This window comes from Lipophrys pholis (genome assembly GCF_963383615.2).
Source record: "Lipophrys pholis genome assembly, chromosome: 15".
Classification (NCBI taxonomy): domain Eukaryota; kingdom Metazoa; phylum Chordata; class Actinopteri; order Blenniiformes; family Blenniidae; genus Lipophrys; species Lipophrys pholis.
The window spans coordinates 551,275-567,821 of record NC_137642.1 but is presented as its reverse complement, the minus strand read 5'-3'; the positions used below and the strand labels follow the sequence as shown (position 1 = coordinate 567,821).

General features: G+C 47.1%; 1 protein-coding gene across 1 annotated transcript in view; it reads right to left on the bottom strand.

The window, feature by feature from the left end:
- nvl (nuclear VCP like) overlaps positions 1 to 16,547 on the bottom strand; it is a 27,204-nt gene extending 10,657 nt beyond the window's left edge. Inside the window, exons 1-16 of the mRNA XM_080481780.1 lie at positions 16,515 to 16,547; positions 14,621 to 14,692; positions 14,174 to 14,244; positions 14,052 to 14,104; positions 13,703 to 13,787; positions 13,569 to 13,623; positions 11,920 to 12,165; positions 10,015 to 10,114; positions 9,852 to 9,928; positions 9,133 to 9,267; positions 6,316 to 6,417; positions 5,934 to 6,051; positions 5,663 to 5,807; positions 2,251 to 2,521; positions 1,669 to 1,890; positions 986 to 1,090 (exon numbers count right to left, since the gene is read on the bottom strand). Coding sequence (XP_080337906.1) covers positions 986 to 1,090; positions 1,669 to 1,890; positions 2,251 to 2,521; positions 5,663 to 5,807; positions 5,934 to 6,051; positions 6,316 to 6,417; positions 9,133 to 9,267; positions 9,852 to 9,928; positions 10,015 to 10,114; positions 11,920 to 12,165; positions 13,569 to 13,623; positions 13,703 to 13,787; positions 14,052 to 14,104; positions 14,174 to 14,244; positions 14,621 to 14,680 — 1,845 coding nt within the window. The 5' untranslated portion in view covers positions 14,681 to 14,692; positions 16,515 to 16,547. The remainder of the gene's footprint in view (positions 1 to 985; positions 1,091 to 1,668; positions 1,891 to 2,250; positions 2,522 to 5,662; positions 5,808 to 5,933; positions 6,052 to 6,315; positions 6,418 to 9,132; positions 9,268 to 9,851; positions 9,929 to 10,014; positions 10,115 to 11,919; positions 12,166 to 13,568; positions 13,624 to 13,702; positions 13,788 to 14,051; positions 14,105 to 14,173; positions 14,245 to 14,620; positions 14,693 to 16,514) is intronic.

Here is a 16,547-nt window from a genome sequence, read left to right as displayed (position 1 = left end):
TAACTGACTGGATTAATGTGATAGACTGGGTGAATGTGACAGACTGGGTGAATGTGACACACTGAGTGAATGTGACACACTGAGTGAATGTGACACACTGGGTGAATGTGGCACACAGGATGAATGTGACAGACTGGGTGAATGTGACACACTGGGTGAATGTGACACACTGGATGAATCTGACACACTGGATGAATCTGACACACTGGGTGAATGTAACTGACTGGATTAATGTGACAGACTGGGTGAATGTGACACACTGGGTGAATGTGACACACTGGGTGAATGTGACACACTGGGTGAATGTGGCACACAGGATGAATGTGACAGACTGGGTGAATGTGACACACTGGGTGAATGTGACACACTGAATGAATGTGACACACTGGATGAATGTGACACACTGGATGAATGTGACACACTGGATGAATGTGACAGACTGGGTGAATGTGACAGACTGGGTGAATGTGACAGACTGGGTGAATGTGACAGACTGGGTGAATGTGACAAACTGGGTGAATGTGACACACTGGATGAATGTAACTGACTGGATTAATGTGACAGACTGGATGGGTGAATGTGACACACTGGGTGAATGTGACACACTGGGTGAATGTGACACACTGGATGAATGTGACACACTGGATGAATGTGACACACTGGATGAATGTGACACACTGGGTGAATGTGACACACTGGGTGAATGTGACACACTGGGTGAATGTGACAAACTGGATGAATGTGACACACTGGATGAATGTAACTGACTGGATTAATGTGACTGACTGGGTGAATGTGACACACTGGGTGAATGTGACACACTGGGTGAATGTGACACACTGGGTGAATGTGGCACACAGGATGAATGTGACACACAGGATGAATGTGACAGACTGGGTGAATGTGACATACTGGGTGAATGTGACATACTGGGTGAATGTGACAGACTGGGTGAATGTGACTGACTGGGTGAATGTGACGTCACCTTGGCGAGCAGAGTCTTTCCACAGCCCGGCGGTCCAGCTAGCAGCACGCCTGATGGAGCGCTGAGACCGAGAGCTCGGAACTGTTCTGGAGAACGAACCGGAGCCTGTAGAACAGACACGCACGCACACACACACAAACACACGTAAGACCTATCAGAGATGTACTGTGTTTATAGATGTGTATGTGCATTACTCTGCACAGCATATAAGCATCAGTCATGATGTTGTCGTTGTGGAGTTTTTCACTTCATTTCAATAATTACTGGAAAAATGTTGTGTTAAAAATATTTGATCTTTTGTCGCAGGGGATTAGAGAAATGGTCTCCTTCGCAAGCCGCCGAGATCTCTGCTTCTAACGTCAAACCAACGTTACCATGACGACTGATTGTAACAACAAACACTGTGGCTTGTTACCATGACGACTGATTGGATCATCAAACACTGTGGCTCATTACCATGACGACTGATTCCTACAATACTGAGATCTTTCTGCTTCACAGAGAACAAGAGTTCCAGTAGAGTAGAAACAAGGAAGAAAAGGACAGAAACGCTGGTTGAAGACCAAATGAATGAATGAATGATTGAATGAATGAAGGTTAGTTGAGTTCAAACAAATGGTCAGAAGGTGACGGAGCTGACTGATGGAGGCTGATGGTCAGAAAGTGACGGAGGCGTGTCCTACCAGGATGGCCATGGTCAGCTCCTCTCGGACGTCCTGTAGAGCGCCCACATCGTCCCAGGTGACGTCGGGCACGGTGGCGAAGCCCTCCCGCTTGGCGGACGGCTGGACGCTGCTCAGGGCGCGTTGGAAGTCGGCCATGACGATGGAGAGACGCTGCAGCTCCTCCTCAGTCAGGCTCTCTGTGCTCTTCAGCAGGAGGCGCAGGTGGAACAGCTCCCCCTGCTGGAGGCCGCAGGCAACGCAGCCGAACCACAACGGTGTTCAACTCAACGGGTGAGACCTCCACCCTTCATCTAAAGACATCCACCCTTCATCTTAAGGCCTCCACCCATCATCTAAAGGCCTCCACTCCTCTAGAGACCTCCACCCTTCCTCTAAAGACCTCCACCCTTCATCTTAAGGCCTCCACCCATCATCTAAAGGCCTCTACTCCTCTAGAGACCTCCACCCTTCCTCTAGAGACCTCCACCCTTCATCTAAAGGCCTCCACCCTTCATCTAAAGGCCTCCACTCTCTTCCTGCTGTTCTTTCAGTGGAAGATGTTGTAGTAAAGCAGATGTTGTGAGTATAAACCCAGACTACCTGTTCAGGACCTGCTGCAGGGTCTTGGTTCAGGTCCTGCTTCAGGTCTTGGTTGGCGTGAGTGTCCTGGGTTGGTTGGACCTCCACCCTTGTCTGGGTGGGGTCCGACCCCACCCGGGCCTCCAGAAGCACCCGGTTCACGGCGCTCATGGCGGCCTCGCGGCACAGCGCCATGAGGTCGGCGCCCACGTAGCCAGGGGTCAGACGGGCAAGATGGCTGAAGTCAAAGTCTTCTGGAAGCTTCAGCTTACGACATAAAGTCTTCAAGATCCTGGGGGGGGGAGGGGGGGGGGGGGGGAGAGAGAGAGAGAGAGAGAGAGAGAGAGAGAGAGAGAGAGAGAGAGAGAGAGAGAGAGAGAGAGAGAGAGAGAGAGAGAGAGAGACACAGAGAGACAGAGAGACAGAGATGAAACCATCTGTTCACACGCAGATACAAACAAACTGCACACCAGAGGCCTGTACTACAAACCGTGATTAACATACCAGGATATCTCTGTTACCTGGATTAACATACCAGGATATCTCGGTTACCTGGATTAACATAACAGGATAACTGTTACCTAGATTAACATACCAGGATATCTCTGTTACCTAGATTAACATACCAGGATATCTGTTACCTAGATTAACATAGCAGGATATCTGTTACCTGGATTAACATATCAGGATATTTCTGTTACTTGGATAAACGTACCAGGATATCTCTGTTACCTGGATTAACATACCAGGACATCGCTGTTACCTGGATTAACTAACCCAGACATTCTGGATCATGATCAGCATTAACAAGAAGCAGGTTATCAACTCACTGGTTCCCTCCAGGATCAGAGCGTTCACATGAAAGGTGCGGAGTTTGCAGCGTGTGACCAATCACAGAGGGAGAAACCCTGCAGAGCAGCTGACTCTACCATAGAGGAGCAGTTAATCTCTGAGATTATGAAGAATTCAAACACATCCAGCAGCTAAAAGCAACACTGCTGCTGCAGCCAAAGCCAGAACCTTCCTGACTTGTTAATGCTGACTTGGTGAGATTAGAGCAGATTAATTCATGGGACAATAGAAACTGACTCAATTTCACTTTATTACAGCAGAAAGGTTTCAGGCAGAGCTTCCCCACTGCTCTTCTTTTACTTTACATTTTACATCCACTTGTTTTGAGGCTGAGGTTCCTCCGTGTGAGTGTGTTTCCTGTTGAAATATTAATTCATCACCGTGACGACAGGAGTAGTTCTGGTTCCATACATTCCCGTTTGTGGAGTTCTGTCAGCGTGAGCATTATTACTAAGCTCAATATTCCAGCTCAACCCTCGTGGAGATAAACAGACTTGGAACAAGTCAAGAACAAGAACATCCTTCAAAGCTCCGTGAGCAGGATTTATTGGATTCTGTCAAAAAGATTGTTCTAAATACTTTCTCCTCTCCTCTCCGCTGCAGCTCAGCGCTGAACCCGCCCACCAATCACCATCATTTAAGAATGGGCGGGGCATTTCCCAAGAGATCTGATTGGTCAGCTTTACACTCACTGTGATCTTATCCAGAACGTATCCTGCTCCGGAGCAGGTTAGACATTCAGAGTCAGTTACCATGGTGATTTATCCTGGGAAGAAGTGAACCAGCGTCATAGTATGGAAAACCAGAGTTTCCATGAGAGAAAACCAGAGTTAATCCTGAAGTTACCTAGATAAGAGAACACCAGAGTTAATCCTGAAGTTATCTGGATAAGAGAAAACCAGAGTTAATCCTGAAGTTACTAAGATAAAAGAAAACCAGAGTTAATCCTGAAGTTACCAAGATAAGAGAAAACCAGAGTTAATTCTGAAGTTACCAAAATAAGACAAAACCAGAGTTAATCCTGAAGTTACCGCCATAAGAGAAAACCAGAGTTAATCCTGAAGTTATCTCCATCAGAGACAACCAAAGTTAATCCTGAAGTTACCTAGTTAAGAGAAAAAAAAAGATAATCCTGAAGTTACAGTTGTGAGAAAAAGTATGTGAACCCTTTGGGATTACTTGGATTTCTGCATAAATTGGTCATAAAATGTAGGGATGTCCCGATCACACTTTTTTGCCCCCGATACAAATCCGATTTTTCAGAATTGAGTATCGGCCGATATGGATACTTTACCAATCCGATACTTACATTGTTATGGCAAATATACTCAATAGTGTATTTTTGGAGCAACTAAGATGTCTGAAGCTAAAAGCACTATTGGGAGAAGCTTTGTTTAGCTAGAAATTATTGTAAAACTCACTTATTGAATCAAAATTCTTCTCAGAATGACTTAAGAACTTATTTAAACTTTATTCAGTCATAACAACAAAAAACCCCAATTACACTCTGCAGTCTTGTATCTCTTATTTGTGTTCACTAAAGCCCCGTTTGCACAGTGCCCCTTGGTACCGGTGCCGGTCAGGTGGGGTTGACTATCCGTATCCAGACCCGTATCAGTGGAGCGTTTCCATTACACGGGGAACGGTTTGAAATGTAGGCGGGGTTATGAACGGTTGCGTAATCATGCAGGATGTGACGCAATAACGGGAGAACATTTTCAAAAACGTTTCCTGATTGCTGCAGAAGAACTGATTGGAAATGGCTGCTTGCTGGGAGAACAGCGGTCGTCACGGACCAATGAGCAGACTGCAGTGTTGAAGCTCCTCCCCCTCATATCCGGCACATTGTGCCTGGTACCCCAAGTGGAGGGGTAGCGAGAAATGGTTACCAATGGTACCGGTTGGTAACGGTTCTGAGTCAGTGGAAACGCACAACAACCGGTTCCGACCTGACCCGTACCGGCACCAAGGGGCACTGTGGAAACGGGGCTTTGAACAACTTCACCTGGATTTTGTGGCAAATACATTTTTTTTAATGAAACCCAGTGAATCAGTTTGACTCACATAGAAACTATAAAAAAACTAGTTCTGGCTTTTGCTTTTAGCTGCTGGATGTGTTTTAATTCTTCATAATCTCAGAGAATAACTGCTCCTTCAGTAATCTGTAAACTGCGCTGCAGAGTTTCTCCGTGTGTGTGATTGGTCAGACGCTGCAAACTCCGCCCCTTTCATGTGAACACACACACGCAGGTCTGGGTTGAACCAGAGAGTTCATAACCTGAATGTGTTTGTCTATTGTTGTGACTTCGATGAAGATCAGAACACATTTTATGACCAATAAATGCAGAAATCCAAGTAATCCCAAAAGGTTCACATACTTTTTCTTGCAACTGTAACTTCATAAGAGAAAACCAGAGTTAATCCTGAAGTTACCTCCATAAGAGAAAATCCAGTGTCGTAGTAAAGGACAACTGTGTGTGTGTGTGTGTGTGTGTGTGTGTGTGTGTGTGTGTGTGTGTGTGTGTGTGTGTGTGTGTGTGTGTTTCTTTCGGAAAATGTTGAGAAACGGGTCAGAACTGACTTGAGGCGTGCAGCTTGGTCCGGGATTCCCAGGCAGACCTCCCTGTCGAAGCGTCCAGCCCTGCGGAGCGCCGGGTCCAGAGAGTCGGGCCTGTTGGTGGCGCCGATGACCAGAACTTGAGCCGTCATCGTCAAACTGTTCAAGTCTGTTGGCAACAACCAACCAGTCTGTTAGCATTCGTATCATGTGAGCCACGGCATCGTTTGTTAGCGTTAGCATCCTCTGTGAGCATTAGCATCAGCATCCTCTGTTAGCACTAGCATCCTCTCACCGTCCATGCAGGTCAGCAGCTGGGCCACGATCCTCCTCTCCATGTCTTTGGATGCAACTTCTCGTTTAGGCGTGATGGCATCGATCTCATCAATGAAGACGACACAGGGGGCAGAGCTCTACACACACACACACACACACACACACACACACACACACACACACACACACACACACACACACACACACACACACACACACACACACACACACACACACACACACACACACACACACACACACACACACACACACACACACACACACACACACACACACACACACACACACACACACACACACACACACACACAGAGAGAGAGAGAGAGAGTCAGATTGGAAGTGGGCAGGGGAAGGAGGCTGGTGTTAAATGACAGACTGACCACGGCCAGGTGGAAAAGCTCCCGGAGCTTCTGCTCAGACTCTCCAGACACTCCAGACACCAGCTCCGGGGCAGAGACCTTCAGCAGGGGCAGCTCCAGCTCCTGAACAGGCACATCAATCAATCAATAAATCAACCAACCACCCAACCAGGCCACATTTACAAGAACCCAGTATTATATTATTTAATCCTTCAACAATTCTCCTAACGATTCCTGAGTATTTGTTTGAGGGGGAAAAGGTAGTTTTCCACAAGGAACAATTAAATTTTTTCCAAACATGAAACTTGAATTATAATTTTTCCCTTAAAAAAGAACAGTCAAATGTGTATTTGCCTTCATTGCCCCCTGGAATTGACACTTTTTCAAATTTTGAGCGGTTGACAAGTTAAGCCTCACACACGGTGTGTGACGTCATGCAACGTCATGCAACGTACCGCAACGCGACATGACGTCATGCTGGGAAATGAATCGTTAAGAAGAATCAAACACATTTAAGGTGTACGATTCTGATGGAATTGATCAATTGGAACCGGTTTTCGATTCCCATCCCTATTCGTGACGTGTTTTTTTCCAGGACTCTGATTGGCTATCATGGCTTCATGCTTCTCGTTACACTGCCCCCTGCAGGTCTGGCTGCTCATAGCAGCTCTGAATCAAGAGGATATGCAGGTCTGTGGAAATTAAGATTAAACAGGGAAATATCTGTTTTGTGAAAATCCGGGGACATGTAAACGTGGCCTGCTTCCCTGCCTCCCTGCCTCCCTCCCTCACTCACTCAATCACACTGACCAGAGAGGAAATAAAGCCTGACTAAGAAGAAACTGGCTCATTGATTGGTCCCGACCAAAGAAGAAGTCCCGCCCCTTTAGTCTGTGGCAGCTAATGGTTAGCAACCGCAATATATAGTCGTTAGACCACAAATCAATGAACCTCCTTCAGCCAAGGAAACACTGATGGTTCCTTTAGAACCTCCTTCAGCCAAGGAAACACTGATGCTTCCTTTAGAACCTCCTTTAGCCTAGGAACCACTGATGCTTCCTTTAGAACCTCCTTTAGCCTGGGAACCACTGATGCTTCCTTTAGAACCCCCTTCAGCCAAGGAAACACTGATGCTTCCTTTAGAACCTCCGTTGGCCTAGGAAACACTGATGCTTCCTTTAGAACCTCCTTTGGCCTAGGAACCACTGATGCTTCCTTTAGAACCACCTTTAGCCTGGGAACCACTGATGCTTCCTTTAGAACCTCCTTCAGCTTAGGAACCACTGATGCTTCCTTTAGAACCTCCTTCAGCTTAGGAACCACTGATGCTTCCTTTAGAACCTCCTTCAGCTTAGGAACCATTGATGCTTCCTTTAGAATCTCCTTTAGACTAGGAAACACTGATGCTTCCTTTAGAACCTCCTTTAGCCTAGGAACCACTGATGCTTCCTTTAGAACCTCCTTTAGCCTAGGAACCACTGATGCTTCTTTTAGAACCTCCTTTAGCCTAGGAAACACTGATGCTTCCTTTAGAACCTCCTTTAGCCTAGGAACCACTGATGCTTCTTTTAGAACCTCCTTTAGCCTAGGAACCACTGATGCTTCTTTTAGAACCTCCTTTAGCCTAGGAAACACTGATGCGTCCTTTATCAAAAGGAGACCAGCTCATGCTGCCCCACAATTCCTTGCGGCGACAACATTTAAAGGGACCGACTCATCGGAGCGTTCAGGGAAACTCAGGATGACAGAAAAAGGAGCAGATGGCCAGTTACCAAAGCAATAATCTGCCTAGAACAACTTGAAATAATCTAAAACCCAAATTAACTTTTTGGAGTCCATTTTCACAAACTTGTAGTTCTTTCCCCACCATGGCAGACGTCACTAACTTGCGCCGCCGTCGCATTATTATGACATCACTAAGTGAAAGTGCCGTCCGACTGCCACACCACCGTGATCACCTTTCACTAACTCCTTTAGGAAGCCTCCTAACACCTTTCCCTAACTCCTTTAAGAAGCCTCCTAACACCTTTACTAACTCCTTTAGGAACCCTCCTAACACCTTTCACTAACTCCTTTAGGAAGCCTCCTAACACCTTTCCCTAACTCCTTTAAGAAGCCTCCTAACACCTTTCCCTAACTCCTTTAAGAAGCCTCCTAACACCTTTCACTAACTCCTTTAGGAAGCCTCCTAACACCTTTCCCTAACTCCTTTAAGAAGCCTCCTAACACCTTTCCCTAACTCCTTTAAGAAGCCTCCTAACACCTTTCACTAACTCCTTTAGGAAGCCTCCTAACACATTTCCCTAACTCCTTTAGGAAGCCTCCTAACACCTTTCACTAACTCCTTTAGGAAGCCTCTTAACACCTTTCACTAACCCTGTGATGTCATCCAGGGGTTAAGGTAAAGTCCATAGATAAGGAGATCGGAGGGACTTTTCGGACGTACCCTTCCTCTCGACTTCCGCTTCACGACTTTCGCCTCACTACTTCCTCTCTACTTCTGCCTCACTATTTCCTCCTCTACCTCTTCTCTACTTTCTTCTCTGCACTTCCTCCTCTACGTCCTCTCTCCTTCCTCACCACTTCATCCTCTACCTCCTCTCTCCTTCCTCCTCTTCCTCTTTTCTCCTACCTCCTCTTCCTCATCACTTCCTCCTCTACCTCCTCTCCACTTCCCCAATTGTACTAGAATTCACTTGTTCAGGAGTTTCACATGTGAACAAAGGAAGCGGACTTTCCCTGAAGCGAACTCTGGTCTGGATCAAACAGGGCTGGTGTGACTAAGATGAGGCTGGTGTCAAATGACTCACAGCATGAAGAGAAGGTTGCAGGACTCACCCCGGCCACAGCCTGGGCTAGCAGGGTCTTTCCACACCCGGGGGGGCCGTGGAGCAGGAAGCCCCGGGGGGGGACCATGCCCAGCCGCTGGTACACCTCCGGATGGCGCATGTGGATCAGCAGGCGACACAGATCCTGCAGCACAGACGCACAACCTCAACCGCTGGAACAGACACAGAACCACTAGAACAGACACACAACAGCTAGAACAGACACATTACCTCCTCTCTACTTCCTCTCCTTCCTACTCACCACAGACACACAACAGCTCGAACCGACACACAAGCACTAGAACAGACACACAACAGCTAGAACGGACACACAACCTCAACCACTAGAACAGACACGCAACAGCTAGAACGGACACACAACCACTGGAACAGACATACAACCTGAACCAGGGGTTCGGGTTGAGGTCACTCCATTGGAGTGACAGCGCCTTGCACGGCTGCAGCCTCCAATGGTGTGCTGGAACAGACACACGATCTCAACCGCTGGAACAGACACAACCACTAGAACAGACACACAACAGCTGGAACAGACACACAACCGCTCGAATAGACACAAAACAGCTAGAACGGACACACAACCACTAGAACAGACACGCGACCACAAGAACAGACACGCGACCACAAGAACAGACACACAAGCACTGGAAAAGACACACAACCACTAGAACGGGCTTCCCGTCAGGGCTCCTCACCAAAACGTTTCCTCACCGTTAACATTTCTTCGTTTCCTCCGACGTCCTCAAACACAATGGCAGGATAGTGTAGCTCGGTGGACGTCGGATTAGCTGAGGAGTGAAACAGGAAGTCACTGACTACCCCCATGCTCTAGAGCATCTTCCTCTTGTGAGTTCCAGGCTCAACACTCGGTTACCTTTCTTCTTGGCGGATCGAGATTCTGCGGCGTCGCTCCGGCTCTTCGTCCTCTTCCTGTACTGAGATTTCTGCGGCTGCCGCAGCGACTCCTCAGTCTCCTGGAAAGAGTTTTCAGTTTGAACAATGTCATGAAAGAAGACTTTCCATCTTCAACCAAACAAATACCAAAACACTGAACTGACCCCTGAAATCCCCTGGGGGTCAAACTGTTCCTCTCGTGTCCACCGGGGGCCTCGCTGCTTCACTCAGCTTCGCTCTGCTGCTCCACCGAGCAGCGGCGGAAGCTCATTAGCTTAGCATTAGCATCGCAGCTATGTTCAGGGCTCTAGTTAGCATTAGCATTACTGTAAACGAGGCAGGGATGGAAGGTCATTACGCAACAATAGTGGCGTGAAGAACGTGGAATTGTCAACAAAACCACCAGTGTGCAAAGTGACGTATGTGAACAATAACCGGAGGGGGTTTAAGGCAGATGAGATATTTTAATATTGCCGACTTGTTGCGAGTGACGATCGTCACGACCAGTCAGCAGATGTGTGGAGGTACGACGCTTCATGCTAAAATTGGAGGACAACTCATCCACCTACAGCCCCCTCAGCAGACAACTCGTCAATAGATGAGATTTCTGAATTTTTGGGAGAAAATAAATCCTGTACAATGTACTTTTACATATTTCTAATAAACATTTCATATATGTTTCATATATCTAGTATAGTATCATATGGTTGAAGAATGGTCTCTGCGCACGACGCCCCACCCCCGAAACCTTGGCACTGCCATGCATGTCAGAAGGCGCACTAACGTGATGCACCTGAACGCATCACTCAAAGCTCTCAGCTACAAAAATCAGTCCGCGTTGGGCAGGTTGTCCGCTCATTAAGGTGTGTTAACAGTTAAATACCTCTACGTGCACAGTGGCTACTTTGAAATCCAAACCTTCAACTCAATAATGCTGAAAAAGCATGTAACGTCACTACTGTATGAGCCCTGCAGCTCGTTAACGTGTCGGAAGGCTGGCTTCCAACACGTTAACAAGCACCTGAACGCATCACTCAAAGCTGTCATCCATGAAGGGTTGAGGGACCAACATGAAAGCAAAAAAACTAAACAAAAAAAAACAGCCAGTGAAAATCCGGATATGTTAACAACAGAGGATTCATTCAGCCACATATTAATATATTGAGGGCGTGTAGGATATCACTGACCAATCAGCAAACGGCTCCTCAAAACCGTACCGTTCCATGGTCCTAAGTACCCCGACGGAGGGGTAGCGGAAAAGCTCGCCACCTTTGGAGTGGTATTTTCTGGAAAATCCCAAATTCTTGCGGTGGAAACCCGAACCATACCGGACTATACCAGTCCTCTCCTGCACTTTTTTGCGGTGGAAACGGGGCTTTTGAGTGTTGAAAGTTGGCGACCCCTGCCCTAGACCTTGACCTGGCCCTAGACAAACCAGCTCGTGTGCCGAGGCGTCCAGTGCTAATGGATCATGTAAATCAGGAGAATAATGGACTGATGAGTGGCTGAGGCTCGGTTGGGAGAGTGGTTGGCATAGCAGTCATCTCTCAATCCATGGGTTGTAGGTTCAATTCCCCTCTCCCCGTCCAGATGGGGGGAAGAGTCCGCCTCCTGGTGTGCGAATTTGTGTGTGTGAATGTGATTAACAGTGTAAAGCTTTGGGGCTGCTCACGCCATGGAAAGCACTTATATAAGTGAAATAAAGAAATAGAAAAGATAAAGTTGCTTGAAACAAAGTTTGTTTCAGGATCTGTTGGGTTTCTCTGCTCCTCAAAGTGACTGTTGCAGTTGGAGCTACTTCAATAAAGTTTAACCGAATTGAATTTCTTTTTCTAGTTTCGATCACCTCCATGACGTTACCCAGAGGTGACTTTCTGTTACATACGTTCGCTGGCAGCTCGTCTTCACACAGGTCGATGACGCCGCTCCTCTCGGGGCCGCGGCCTCGGTCCACGAACCAGCCGCCAGGGGACACAATGGTGGGAGGGGCCACATCGCCGGGAGGGGGCGGGGCCATGCCTTCGGCAGTGGGCGGGGCCATGCTTTCGGCAGGGGGCGGGGCCATGCTGTCAGCGGGGGGCGGGGCCTTCCGATACAGAGATGTCAGAGAGCTGTTCATGTGGTTGGCGGACTGTGGGAAAGTAGGAGGATTAGAGTCAGTGCGTCTGAGCGGCAAGGGGCAGCAGTGAGTCGGGTCAGAGAGTTCGCTGGTTCATCAGCTGATGAGGGTCGCCCTTAAATTATCTTTAAATCAATTCTTTTTTCAATTCTAAAATTTATTAAGACAAACAAAATCAAACATGGAGCTGATTCTGACCCTGTTCCATACCAACCCCCTCTGGTGGAGCACGAGAGCTTTGGACTGGTACGGATTGGCCACAAGAACTCTACATCATAGCGATAGTGAAGCGACAGCATAGCAGTCCTTTGCTCACACAAACAATAAAAGTAACAACCGACGGTGGCGCTTCTACTGCAGAGCAACATACTTAACTGAAATACAGAATCATTTGTAAATCCCATGGGGGTCAAAGGTTACACTAGTCACATTAGGTGCTCACCGCTAGTCATTAGCAGCTGGAGGTTAGCAGCTAACGGCTAAATTTACCAGAGGTGGTTGGTGATTTCAGCCTGTTGACGACAATCAAAAGTTCTCACTTGCTAATCAAGGTTATTAATTATAACTTTAACGAGAAATGTTAGCATTTTACAAACATTTCATTGACGGGACGGAACTGCTGTTTCATCTGGAAGACTCAACAAGTGTAGTGGGATTACTACAGATTATCACAAGATCTACTAATAATCTCTCCATAATCTGCAGTTTAAAAACTACAGATTGTAGAGACAGTAGACGGGATGTCGGACTACAGATTAAAGAGACAGTAGAAGGGATATAGAACTACAGATTATAGAGACAATAGACGGGATGTAGAACTACAGATTGTAGAGACAGTAGATGGGATGTAGAACTACAGATTATAGAGACAGTGGATGGGATGTAAAACTACAGAATATAGAGACAGTAGACGGGATGAAGAACTACAGATTGTAGAGACAGTAGAAGGGATAAAGGACTACATATTAAAGAGAGAGTAGACGGGATATAGAACTACAGATTATGAAGTGTTAGTAGATGGGATGTAGAACTACAGACTATAGAGACAGTTGAAGGGATGTAGAACTACAGATATTAGAGACAATAGACGGGATGTCAAACTACAGAATATAGAGACAGTAGACGGAATGTAGAACTACAGATTAAAGAGACAGTGGACGGGATGTCGAACTATAGATTATAGAGACAGTAGACGGGATGTAGAACTACAGATAATAGAGACAATAGACGGGATGTCAAACTACAGAATATAGAGACAGTAGACGGTATGTAGAACTACAGACAATAGAGACAATAGATGGGATGTCAAACTACAGAATATAGAGACAGTAGACGAGATGTAGAACTACAGATTGTAGAGACAGTAGACAGGATGTAAACTACAGATTGTAGAGACAGTCAACGGGAGTTCTTACGGCTGCGTGCTCCTCGCTGTCGGATGACGACTCAGAGCTGCTGCTGCTTGCGTCTCTGTGGAAACAGACTTTGTGGGATGAGCAGTGAACAGAGGAAGTAAACCGGAAGTGTTGCCGTGGAGACGAGTCCTCACCCAGTGTCGGTATGTTTGGCTCTTTTAGCCAAGTGTTTGCTCTCCAGCTCGCTGAGGCCAGACTCCTTCATGATGGCTGCATACACTGATGCACACACACACCAGAAAACAGATGGTCATGTCTCTCTCACACACACACACACACACACACACACACACACACACACACACACACACACACACACACACACACACACACACACACACACACACACACACACACACACACACACACACACACACACACACACACACACACACACACACACACACACACACACACACACACACACACACACACACACACACACACACACACACACACACACACACACACACACACACACACCTTTTTCCACCTGAATCCTGAAGGCTGTTTTATTTCTGCGGCCGTAGTCCATCCTGGAGACACAAGTGTTAGTTACATGACCTGGTCCAGCCTGGTCCACAGACCCAGTTGAAGAACCTCACCGGTGGAGCTTCTGCAGGTCCAGGGCCAGTGCTGACAGGTCCACATACTCACTGCGACTGGAGGCCAGATACTGAGAACAGACACACATCAAACATCATCAACCAGACTGCCAGAGCTTCTCCAGTTACTCAAGAGCTTCTCCAAAGTTACTCCAGTTACTCTAGAGCAGAGGTCTCCAACCCTAGTCCTCCAGGGTCCCTGTCCTGCAGGTTTAGCTCCTCCCAGTTTCAACACACCTGATTTCAATGAAAGGCTCCTCATTGGGCTTTTTCACAACCTTGGTGATGACATCATCATTAGATTCAGGTATGCTGAAGCAGGGAGGAACTAAAACATGCAGGACAGGATCCCTCGAGGACCGAGGTTGGACACCCCTGCTCTAGAGCTTCTCCATAGTTACTCCAGAGAGGAACCAACAGGACAGAAGAGAGAAGGAGACACTTCACCTGCTCAACTCTCTGTCTCAGTCTCTGGTCCAACGAGGAAACTCCCATCCTGTTCTTCATGGTGCCTGAAGCCTGCAGAAACAGACTCAGTGTTCAAACTGTCAATGAGCTGGCTCCGCCTCCCTCCATCCTGTCAATGAGCTGGCTCCGCCTCCCTCCCTCCCATCAACGAGGCTCTGGGGGAACCAATCAACTGGCTGCCCAACATGCTGGCGGCAGGTTGAGGAGGCGGAGCCATGAGGTGTGCAGAGCTCACAGGGTTCCTCCAGGTTTCTACAAGTTCAATTTAGGATCTTTTCAAGACGACAACAGAATATAATGTCCATTTCAAAGCCTATTTTACAGTTGGGCTCTAATTGGACCCTGGGCCACTGATGTCACTTCCTGTTCAGCCTGGACGCTTCCCAGACAATCTCACCACAACAGACAGCAACAAAACTTTAGTGTGGCTCCTCATGGCTAATTTTCCAACGATAAATCGTTCAACAAATTTTTCGATTAATCAACGACTAATAAAAAATAAAATAGAATAAAAACCAGTTGCTATTTTATTTGTGTTCATCTTATTTTGAAAACAACTCAGGGGCCAACACATAAAGGCTCACCTGCACCATGACAAATGTAAACAAAATATGACCAAATAAATAAAATGAAGCAAAAAAAAAAAAAAACCCGGCTAAGTTTCCAAATATAGTTACTATGTATGATTATAAACTAAATATATATCAATACAATAATCACCTTTCCTCAAACATTCCTGCTGAACAGTCTGAAGTACTGCCAATCTTCCAGAGACTCACTGTTCTTTTAATAAAGTCCACATTATCTCAGTTTCACTCAAACCAGATACTGCGTTCTGTGGTTTATTGATCCTGGAGAAGTCGGTACTCGCTCAGTTTTCTCCTTTCAAAGCAGCTCAGAAACACGTTTTTACTACAACTGGGTGCATTCCTGAATCCTCGCCGAAGCCCCTTTAAGTTCATTGATTTATTTAGTAATTGTCGCCAACACACAGGTGCTGTATTGGGGGGGGGTTATTAGTTCCTGGTTCTGTATGGGGGGGGGGCATGAGATCCTGGTGCTGTATTGGAGGGGGGTTATTAGTTCCTGGTTCTGTATGGGGGGGGCATGAGATCCTGGTGCTGTATTGGGGGGGTCATTAGTTCCTGGTTCTGTATTGGGGGGGTCATTAGTTCCTGGTGCTCGGGGGAAGAGGGTTGAAGTAGCAGTTGAAGTAGCAGCAGGTACATTTCAGTGTGAATTAAAACTGCAGTACTGCATGGAGTGATCCTGCAGTTTGGCCAAATAAAGTGACGACACAGAGAGAAAACTTCAGGCATGAGCAACAGAATTCAGAGGCAGAGGGCAGGAATTCGTGCTCTTATACTGTAGAGTACAGGAAAACCCAACTAGCACAATACAGAACAGGAAAACCCAACTAGTACAGTACAGGAAAACTCTACAGGTGTGTGGACCTTTTCAACCATTTTACACCTCCACCCATCCATCCTACACCTCCATCTCTCATCCTACACCTCCACCCCATCCTAAACCTCCATCCATGGAGTAGTGATAAGTGGTGGAGGAGTGGAAGAGGAGTGATGGAGCTGCTGCTCCACCCTGACAGGAGCCAGTTGAAGTCCATCTGATCCAGATCCCTATAGAGGTCTACCAGGCTGGTCTGGTCTGGAACAGACCCGGGAGTCGGTCCGGGAGAGCTGGAGGACGTTAGAGGGACAGAAATTCTGGACTCTTCAGACCCTGTCCTGCCTCCGAGACTCGTGAAGACTCACGGGGACAAGAAGGACTCGGTGGTCCAGAAGTTACAGGCTAAAGATTCAGAGTTTGAAGCTGAAAAAAGAGAAACGATTAAAACGAGACGCGGAACTTTTACCTGGGAGACGATCCACGAGTCCCAGCGCGCCCC